The sequence below is a fragment of the Populus alba genome, chromosome 14 (assembly GCF_005239225.2).
Source record: "Populus alba chromosome 14, ASM523922v2, whole genome shotgun sequence".
Classification (NCBI taxonomy): domain Eukaryota; kingdom Viridiplantae; phylum Streptophyta; class Magnoliopsida; order Malpighiales; family Salicaceae; genus Populus; species Populus alba.
This window is the reverse complement of record NC_133297.1, coordinates 11697963-11708878: the sequence shown is the minus strand read 5'-3', so window position 1 is coordinate 11708878 and position 10916 is coordinate 11697963. Positions and strand designations below refer to the sequence as shown.

At 35.3% G+C, this 10916-nt stretch overlaps 1 protein-coding gene and 1 pseudogene across 2 annotated transcripts; one reads left to right on the top strand and one right to left on the bottom strand.

Moving 5' to 3' along the window:
* Positions 1–276: 276 nt before the first annotated feature.
* LOC118041714 (uncharacterized) lies at positions 277–3910 on the bottom strand (annotated as a pseudogene).
* Positions 3911–5587: 1677 nt separating this feature from the next.
* Positions 5588–8244, top strand: LOC118041715 (tRNA (carboxymethyluridine(34)-5-O)-methyltransferase). 2 transcript variants are annotated; one of them, XM_035049185.2, is made up of 3 exons: positions 5588–5745; positions 6235–7513; positions 7801–8244. In XM_035049185.2, the coding sequence occupies exons 2-3, from the start codon at positions 6270–6272 to the stop codon at positions 7886–7888; spliced, it is 1332 nt and encodes a 443-aa protein (XP_034905076.1). In that variant the 5' UTR covers positions 5588–5745; positions 6235–6269; the 3' UTR covers positions 7889–8244. The 2 variants fall into 2 exon arrangements, with proteins under 2 accessions (XP_034905076.1, XP_034905077.1); XM_035049186.2 differs by lacking the exon at positions 5588–5745 and having other exon boundaries at positions 6217–7513.
* Positions 8245–10916: the final 2672 nt, after the last annotated feature.

Genomic DNA, 10916 nt, shown 5'->3' with positions numbered 1-10916 from the left:
ATTTATTAAACAATTTTACTCACAATAGTGAGAAGCTTTTCTTATATCTCCCAATTGGTTCTCGGGTTATCGACAAGCTTCATTTTCAGTTCAAGTCTTTCCTCCTTCCAAGTCCTGGCTCACAAAAATCAGGTCACCCAATACAATACAGTTCAAAGAGGTCATCGGGGGGCCAGAATCAAACCGGTTAAAACCTTAAAAAGCACACCATATTCTGGGCATCACACTCCATGGCCACTACGATCACTGTAGACCTTAATCTCCAGGAACAAAAGATTTCTTCAGTCTTCACATCCTTTATTTACATAGGTATAGAAAAAGAAAGGAAATCTCATACATTTGCCGATGTACAACAATCCTAACAAATATCGCTTGGGATTGTTTAACGAGCTGATGGATGATGTGCAAGGCTTTGTGGATATCTCAGAGACAAAAGTAAATGACATGGCAGGCGCATTCATGCCCAACATGGAGGTGATGCATTTGTGCTTTGGAGCGGCTTCTCACGTATCCTCATATCGTTGAACTGTTTTTTGCTGAAAGTGAAACTACAAAGCTCTGCAAATTCGGGCCATCTACCACAGGCATTCTGTTGGAAGAATCTGAGATTTTCAGAGCCTCAGATAGTGACAAGCTGCGGTTTCTCCATGCAGCCTCTGCCCACCTTTTCATTTTCTCTCCTTCACTCTTTCTGTTCTCTTGAAATGCAAAGTGTTTCTGCATAGCCACCTACAGAATTGACCATTAAAGGGATGCAACAACCACAGAACAGATAAAATCACAATCTGGTGCCTGTATTTTTCAAAATTTCTATTTGAGTTCATTTGCTTTACAATTTTTTAATCCTTTTCTTGTAATTTTAAAATACCATCACAAGTGTGTTTGTTCTTAAACCCTTCTCAAGAAACTACTGCCACACTAGTAATCAAAATTATGGAACAAATGCACTTGATTGATAGTTCTGAAAAGCACGAAGAACTCGTATTGGAAAAAGAGGAGCTCATAGAAACACTAAAATTGTGGTTATCTCCAAATTTAACCTCCTAGCTAATTACACTTCCAGACATCAGATATTGTCCATCCTGTGCACAAAACACTCTTGAAGCATTCTACAATCCAAGCAGATAACAAAACCACTCCAGATTTACACAAACTTAGAAACACCTACCCGCCTTGCAACCACAAAACCCAAGTCAAGGTAACAAGGTATAATGATGCCTGAATGGTTGTTTAGGGACAGGATTCACAGCAGAGGCCACAACATTCAAGGCTTCAGAGAAGTGAACAAGGACAGGCTTGATAAAATGGTTAACTAGGACAATTGGCACGATATTCATATCAATACCAAAAGAATATCAAAATGCATATCTAAGCAGTTAAATAGTCAACCGTACCTCTTGCAAGAGCAATGACATCCATCCTACATCTCATTGTGCTGTTAACTGCGCAATCAAAAACAAAATGAGTACTGTACTTGCATGAGAGGGAAAAAAAATCAACTTCATATACCTTCTAAGTCCAGAGGTGGAGCTTTCAGCAACTCTATTGCCCTTCTATAAAGACCCTGTCAATGATTTATGACCCATACCATAGCAAAAAGAGTGAAAACACAAATAAGTTACAGTGACTTGACCGCATCAAGCTGAATGTTATACCAATGTTGTACGTGACCACTTCAATCAACAAATGAACATGACACTGAATTCTTTTCTTCTTTTTTTTCCCTCAAGAAAAGGAGAAATGATTCAAGAGACTAAAGTGAGGTTCTCAATGAACCAAAGGAAAATTAATCTGACACTACCTATCTTATCTATCTATCTAAAGTTTGATTACTACGGGGTAATGCCTCATAACCTTTGCCAAAACAAATAATATTCTACCATGATGGTCCCTAGATCCAACATATACTTGGAACTCTAACTTGCTAGATGAGATCAATGATCCAAAAATCAACCAAGTTATAATTTTAAACCATGAAGGTTAACTGATGGTGAGGTAATAAAGTGAAGGATAGAGATTGAAATTTTAAAATTCGGACAGTATTTCTATGCGTAAGGTAAGGTTCTGACCTCTTGTATTAAAAGAGAACTTGAGTGCTCTTGTTTTGCTTTATGCTGGAACATGAGAGCCAGGCAGGTTAAAACTACACCAACCTTGGGATGACGAGAGCCTACATGACAACAATAAAACCATAGAGAGTTCTGATAGATCCTTGGATAAACTCCAAAAAGTTCCAAATTAAAATGCAATTAAAAAGTACAAATTCAAAATAGCACACCAAAAATTTGCTCAGCTCTGTTTTAGTGCACTAGTCAATGTCTCTTCTGCATTGCCAAAGTTCCTGAAACGAATATAAGTTTTAAATGGAATGAAAAGACAGCGATACAAATGAAATGGTCAATTAAGGGCATAAAAATAACTCTAAGCATACCCCATGTGCACCTCAAGCTGTCCCAAGGCACAGGTAGCTGCAAGCAGAACTTCCTCTGAAGCCATATTACAAGCTGCCAGGGCACGGATATCTGTAAAGTCTTTTTTTTTAGCCACCTCATGAATAACCTTCTGGTAGAAGTCCTTTGCCAGTGAAAAGTTTCTCGTGGCATGCAAGAATTCTCCATATGATAAAGCAGCATTTCCTATACACCAGGATATCAAAATGCAGTCTGCAATTGTCTACTAAAATTTTCTTAAAACCAAAGTGATGCTCACCAATGCAGCCTTTATTGTCCAGAAATCCTTGGAAGAATGGTTCAGCTGGACAGACACAGCCCAGAATTCAACAATGAAACAAACGAGAACAACATCAAATAGATTAACTAAAATGTAGAAATGGTTTTACGTGAACCTGATTCAAGATTGCCTTGGACAAGCTCAGCTAGCCCTTTGATTGCTTTAGCCCGAGCACTTGCAACCTCAGAGCCCTCATCACTATTTTTTAATTCAACTTTTCCTAAGAGTTCTAAGCATTTATCTGCGAGCACTGATGAAGTATCATCCTATATAAGGGGGAACCATCTCCGGATAAATTTTTTAACTCGTAAATAGAAAACTGGGTTATTGTAAAATACACAAAAAAATATAGTCTTAAAAGAAACTTACATTCCCCATCTCTAAATTGAGCCCAACAAGAGCTTCCATTGCAGCAACTATAACAAAAACAACAACAACAACGGCATTTCCATTGCATAACCAAAACTCAGCAAGCCAATGTTAATTGTAAGAGAAAGAAATACAGATAGAAGTCACAATCACCCACCTCTAACATCCAAATGAGAGTGTATTAAATCTTGAATATTTTGCAGTTTTTCCATTGCATCATCATAACTTCCTCTAAATAACACCAGATTAAAAATCAATACAACATTTCCAACATGCAAAATCAATATTATAAAACCAAGTTAAATAGAAAAGGGGGACAAATGAAAGACCTTGCAGATAATAAGCTAGACATAGCAAGCAGGACCATTCCCTTTGAATTATGGGTAACAACATCTTGGTTTTCACTAGATTGAGAAGAGAGGCACTGCTCTAGGACTAACATAGCTTGGGCATGCGATTCATCTGCATAATCAATCGATAAGTGAAAAGGGGAATCAAGAAAGAGAGAGAAATTATGTAGAAATGTAAACGAAACCTGATCTTTGAGATTTGGCAAGAGATAGAGCGTAGTCAATCATTTGAAGAGCAACTGGGTTTGCATTTGGGCTTTTGATGATTCCATCATGGATCAATCTATATGGCGATGATGAAGATAGTTTGAAGGAGGTGAGTCCCAACCGGGCTGTTCGGGCCACGGTGGCCGTCGCTACTCTTGATAACTTGAGTGAAGAGGGCAACATCGTCTGTTTGTAAAACCCTCTGAAAGGGGTTCAGGGACTGGAGCTAATGAACAGAAAATGCTAAATCTATTTTATTTTAAAAATTATTTTTGTATTAATATATTAAAATAATTTAAAATATAATTTTTTTTAAAAAAAATAATTAAAAAAAAAAAACCGTTTCAAGCATGTCCCAAACAAATCTCTTATCTAAATAATAGTTTTTGCAATGTCGCTCTGCTCCAGATTAAATATTGTTTTCTTAACAAAAAAAAATTAAAATATTATAAGAGATTACACATATTAAAAATATTATTAAAAATAAATATTTTATAAAATAAATTTTTAAATGAATTAGATATTGAGCATGATGAGCATGGGCATGAAGAGTTTTTTTTATAAAAAATAATAAATAAAAAAAACATTTCCTTTATTGCAAAAAAATGCAAATTTATACAGGATTTTTTTTTTAGAAAGTTATAATTTATTAACAGACAAGGATGGAGGATATGGTAAAAATCTACGACTATATTACAGACCTAATTGAAAATTATATTTCTTTGGATATCCAGCTAAACCTTTTTTTATAATTGAAGGACCAACCCAAGGCTTGCCTGAAGACCTGAAGACCACACGTGGTAAGGGATCACCGACATGGATGATGGACGAGCTGCTGAAGTCACAAATCTCCAATCCAACGGTCATAGGTTGACGAGTTCAACTCGCACATCACAGGCCTGTCCTCTTCGTAACCAAATGAATTGAAGTCAAAGGTAATATGACCCTTACGGTCCCTCTACTGTTTTAACTTTATCGATCCAGACCCTTATCAATTCAATTTGTTAATGAAGCACTTATTAACAAAAACTAAATAAACTGAAATGTATTGTAACTTGGTAATTAACGCGTGAGAGTAATGTAGATATAATTTATTTATTTATTTTTAATAAAAAAAAGATGGATATAGAAGTTCACAAACGAGTCTATCCTGACCCACACGTCTGTGCTTTCTTAGTAAGCCTAGCATATTCCATCAGCTTCTTCTTCTTCTTCTTCTTCTTTTTTTATCTTTTTTAATTGGTATCTTGGTTTTTCTTCTTTATTTTTTTTAATTTCACTTTTAATATTAGATTTTTAATTGATTTTATTATTTATCATCGAGTTGATTGCGAATCAGTTTTATTTTTTATAATATTATAAAATAAAATTAGTTTAATATAGTAGAGTCAATAACTTGGGTTATAAGTTTTTTTTAGTGTTTTTTCTTTTTAAATTTTATCGTTTAATATTAAATTTTTAATTAATTTTATCATTTAGTATTAGATTTTAATTGTAATTTTATTTTTATTTTTTCATCTTATTATAAAATAAAAAATTAATTAAACCCGGTAAAATTCATAACCTGAGTTGTATTTTTATGGTAATTAGAGTGAATATGGTCTTTTTTTTTTTAGATTTATCTAATAAATATAATAAAATTTTTATACTATTTAATTTAAAAACTCGGTATGTATAAATAGCTGCGTCAAGATTTTTAAAGTTCAATAATTTAGATATTATTTTTTAAAATTTTAAAAATTTTGAAACCAACTCAAAACGAAACACTGATGCAAACTTGAAAACCTAAAAAGATAAGAAATAGAAACAAAGTCCTCAATTTTATTGGCTGATGGGAACATTCAGACAATATTAACGTTTGAGTTGGATGAAAGGTCCACGTCACAAAACATCATGAGGTACAAGGGATGCATTAGTAACTCGAAACAATAAGGGTCCGTAACACCAGAATTACAACAGTATAGGGACCAAAAAAGTCGTTTAAACCAAAGTAAAAATACTCCTTCGGTCCTTCACTCTCGAAAACCCTAACCCTCAAAATCATAACTGCAAATAATATTCCTCAAAGACGCCATATCCGTTCAATCAGGTAACCTCTTTATATCTCAATGAACTTATTATCATTTATGCCTATCTATTTTCTCTTATATGTACATATAATGATAGTCCAATTTGTTCAGAGACCAACTTTTAGCTTCCCCTAAATTAATAGATTTTAACTATGGCTGAAGTTTTGATTTTTTTATGGAGTTAATGAGACCTTTAACATATGATTCACTTGGAAATGAATTGCTTAGTCTGATTTAAGATTTTTGATTTCTCTGTTCTGTTCTTGATAAGATAAATGGATCTTCGGAATCTAATTGTTTTTGTTAGGTTTGTCTGTAATTTATTTAAAGAACTAACAATTTCATTTCATTTTATTTTGCCAAAAACGCAAAATTAGCTGAGAGGTCTTTGTGTGAAGAAAATGCAGCTTGATACATTTAAAGAACTGCCGTTCATGCGCTTGTCTAATCGTTGTTTAACTAATTGTTACTTTTCAATCATCTTCATGTAGTTTTATGGCCTCGTGCAGGATATTGTCTCTTTTAAAATGTGTGTTTTGAGGTGATGGTCTTTTGCTTTCTGAGATCATATAGATTCACTGAAGCAACCTGGGAGGCGTTCAGTTTACCCAATTTTGTATTTCGTGGGGTCTGCCATCCTGGAATTTTTAAACCCATGAGAGGAATCAAAGTAAAGGGCTCGTCTAGTGTGCGTACTCTTGTATCTGATGGAGAATCTCATGTTCAACCCATGCCATTAGTTGAAGAAGAGACAGGTTCATCGTCAAGTGTACAGTCCACCCCTGAAATAGAAAAGAATTATGTGCATCGTGTTTATGATGCCATTGCACCTCATTTTAGTTCCACCAGGTTTGCCAAGTGGCCAAAAGTTGCAACCTTTCTAAACTCCTTGCCCTCAGGATCTCTTGTATTGGATGCAGGATGTGGAAATGGGAAGTACTTGGGGTTTAATCCGGATTGCACTTTTGTAGGATGTGATATAAGTGGACCACTTATCAAAATTTGTGCAGACAGAGGTCATGAAGTTCTTGTTGCAGATGCAGTAAATCTTCCTTACCGAACTGGTTTTGGTGACGCGGCAATATCTATAGCAGTGTTACATCACCTGAGTACGGAGAACAGGAGGAAGAGGGCAATAGATGAATTAGTCCGAGCTGTCAAAAAGGGTGGTCTGATTCTAATAACTGTGTGGGCTGTAGAACAGGAGGATCGATCATTGGTTACAAAATGGACTCCGCTTAACCAAAAGTACGTTGATGAGTGGATAGGACCAGGCAGTCCTCGTATTCGGAGCCCTTCATCCATCACACTAGAAAGCATCCCTGAAACCGAGAATAATTCAAAGGAGCATGAAAAAGATACCGAGAGTCTAAACCACAAGTTCAAGGGAACTGTGCCTTCGACATCTAAAGATGTTAGAAGTGTACAAAATCAACAGGAGTATGTTGATGAGTGGATAGGACCAGGTAGTCCTCGTATTCGAAGCCCTTCATCTATCACACTAGAAAGCATCCCTGAAACCGAGAATAATTCGAAGGAGCATGAAAAAGATACCGAGAGTCTAAACCATGAGTTAAAGGGAACTATGCCTTCAACGTCTAAAGATGATAGCAGTGTACAAAATCAACAGGAGTATTTTGTGCCTTGGCACTTACCTTACCACCGTGCTGAGGTCAGTGGTGCATCTGCATGTGCTCTTGAAAATGGCTTGGCAAAGAAGGATGATAAAAAAGGTGCTGTGGTATATAACAGGTACTACCATGTCTTCAGTGAAGGTGAACTTGAAAGGTAAATGCGTGTTTTTTATGTATTCTATTTTAATTTTTACTCCTAGGATGAATTTTTTTTTGTTATAAATGATATATTTTATGGCCATCCACCCATCTCTGATCATAGTCAGCATCTCGCATGTGATTTGTAAACCATTCAAACTGTTGATGTCCTCATTTTTCTTTACTTTGTATGCATATGCAAGTCATCTTGTTTAACATCCTCCACCTTTCTTCTGTATCATGTTTTTATTTATTTGATTTACAAACTCTTTATGCTGGTTTCTGCTGCATCATTTTTTTCAGGTTGGTTTCTGGAATGAACAATGCAGTAGTAGTTGATCGATTTTTTGACAAGTCAAACTGGTGTATCATTCTTCAGAAAACTTTATGAGAACGAAACTTGCTGAAAACATCAAGGATTGCTTGAAATTAATCACAAGAGTTGGTTTGTCGTCTCCTTTGAAGAAGGTGACCCACAAGAGGCAGTGACAGTGACCATTCATCGCACTGCACTAATGAAGGTGCTGGGGCTCATTTGTGGGATTGGGTGTTGAGGGGTTGGAGGGAGAGGGGAGTGACTGCTCGGTCATCTTGTATTTTATGATGCTTTAGCTTTACCATGAGTACTAATTTCATGCTGTCCCTGGTAAAGCAGTTTTTATTTTTATTTTCCTTCTCCTTTGCATTTTTGAACACGAATTGTGAATGGAATGTTATAGAAGCGCATTACATTCTTCTTGTGTTGTAGATGCATGCGTCATTGTAATTTCTGATGCTTTATGTAGCTTACTTTGATACGTTGACAATTGAAAAAACAAGGTTACCTAAACGAATGCCTGAGACGATAAAAGTTGTGGAGATGTGTAGAGAAGTTTTGAAGGAAATCATGGCTATTTTATGATATGCCTCATCAGTTCTTCAGATTTCAGGGTCAAAAGCGTTGGTTAGTACATGAATGATAGTGAGCAGATTTGTGCAACTTGTATGAAAAAAACTAAAGAAAGCTTCATGCTTCGAGCATCTCTAGTTTGCAAATGCTATGTTTCATGGTTTTCCTTGTCTGCACTCTATTAATGGTGTTTTTAAATCGAGAGAGAGATATGAAGAAAGTGGCCCTATAATAATAAGTTAGGCCAACAGCTTCAGATTGATGTCGAAGATGATGAAAAAGACACAGCACGAGGGATCAGCTAAAGGTAAATTTATTTTTTGATGAATGAGAAGATTCATTTATTTTTTTTATCAAGAAGAAAAGAAAAAAGATAAGAAATATTATATTGATCAAAAGCTAGAAGTAACAAACAAGGTAAATTTAATGCAATCAGCTAAACTTGAACAAAACATCACATGGGATGGGATCAACTTGTTGGAAATATGGCCACTACCGACAACATATGATGTAATGCTTTCAATATTGATGTTGTGTCTGGGCTAGGCGATCCACGCTCAGCTCCAAAGTCTTTGATATAAAAGTCTATCCGAGCTGGAGACTCGATCAGCTCCTCGGACGATCAAGTTAATATTTTGATGAGATAATGTGTATATTTTAGTGAATAGTAATATAGTGTGTGCATAAACAAATAAAAAAATAAATTTATAGGAAAAGGGTGTGTAAAACAGTGTTTTTCCTGTAGCATTATACTTATTTTAGAGCTTGAAACACGGTATAAACCGTGTTTTTTTATAAAAAAAAATAAAAAAATTATTGCTTAAAATAAGCATTGTGGAGGTGCACGGGGACCTTGGATTGGTGGACTTGGGTGATGAATTTTTCTTGGCTAAATTCTCAAAACAAGATGATAGGGGCTTTGCCTTATTTAGAGGATCGTGGATAGTTGCAAATCACTACCTAACGTGTGTCAATGACATCCAAACTTTGATCCGTATGAAGCAACCATTGACAAAGTAGTTGTTTGGAGTCAGACTCCCTTGTTGTGGTTAATCTTATTGCATAAAACACTTTTAAAACACAAACACGTTATTAGTCTATTATCTTCCTCACATTTAGCTAAAGATAAGAGGAAAAAAGTGAGCGAGGTATCCCTTCCTTAATGAGACATTCTAAAAAGCTAATCATAAGAAATGAAGCGGTTATTAGCAAATTCTTGACTTAAGTTTTCACTTCCCAGGATTGATAAAAAAAAGAAAAAAAAAAAGAAGAAGCTGAGATCCACATCTGAGTAGTGTTTGGATATGGTCAGGTATATTGTCTTGTTATGTAATGATATTTTTTATTTTCTCTCTCTCTCTTCCATTATTCCTTTCTTATTTTTTCCTCGCAATATTTTTTTCTCGCAGGGTATCTTATATGCTTCAAAGCTTATCAGTCAACAATCATCCCTTAAAGAATAATATTACACCCAAAACCACTAACTCGCCTCTCTTTAAGATGAAGAAAAGAAATTAAAGGAAGAACATCAGACTCTGAGACCAAATTATAGAGTTCCTAGAATATTGCTAGGAATAGGTATAAGGCGTAAGCATAAAAAGGTTATGATGTTGAGGAAATACCTCATCCTTTTCCATGTTGAGACATTCCCTTTACTACTAGAAAAGATAGGTCTGCTGGGAGAGAGATGATGAGATTGTTAAGGTGGGTTAGTTTGTTTGAGCGTTTTAGAAAATTCTGTTAAGGTGGGTTATGATGTTGGCAAGAATTGTTCACTTGTGTTATAATGGTTCAGTAAGGATTTAATCTCTCACAACTTATAAATAATTAAATATTGATATTAATGGGATAGTGAAAACTGTTTGCCTGTGATAATGATTTTGGTGAGGACCAAACAAATTATAATGGTGGCAAAATATACTTATAAACCCTAATTCCGTGGTTATATATGTGTAAATACCTCTATATTTCATTAATTTATAGAAACTCTTTCATTGTATTCTAATAGTGATAGAACTTTCTAAGATTCCGAGTTTAAAACTTCAAATGGCTCTGCCTACATCCTTTTTGGCCGGCCGAACACTCCACAAGGCCAAGTCACAAAATCTGATTACAAGGGGGCTAACCTTTTTATTGTAAAACCTAGAAACTCTTTCTTTCACATTTACCATCCTCACTACAGTCGTATTGGGTAGCTTTAAAGCTCAACAATCCCACCTCGAAAAGGGTTAGGGATCCCATTCCATAAGCCAAAGCATACAAAGTTCTCCCAGTTGTAGTTTTTTGTATTGGAGGTTATCATCAGATTGCCAATTGTTATCTACTACAATCACCAAAGGAACACCAAACTTGCAGATTATATTTTTCCATATAAATTCTTCTATTTTTCATTCAGTTATACGAGCCACCCTTTTGGATTTCAACTATTTAGTAAAAAGAAATTCACAGCCACCATCATAATTTTTTTTCATGAGAGCCGTTCTGTTGTTTTTTCTGTACCCTTTGGTTTGGTTGGTTGGTAAGGAAATGG

Bases quoted from the DNA above. Each gene is read 5' to 3' on its own strand.
- LOC118041715 (XM_035049185.2), top strand. From the start codon at position 6,270: ATGGTCTTTTGCTTTCTGAGATCATATAGATTCACTGAAGCAACCTGG. The intron at 7,514-7,800 runs GTAAATGCGTGT...CATTTTTTTCAG, and splicing joins AGTGAAGGTGAACTTGAAAG to GTTGGTTTCTGGAATGAACA.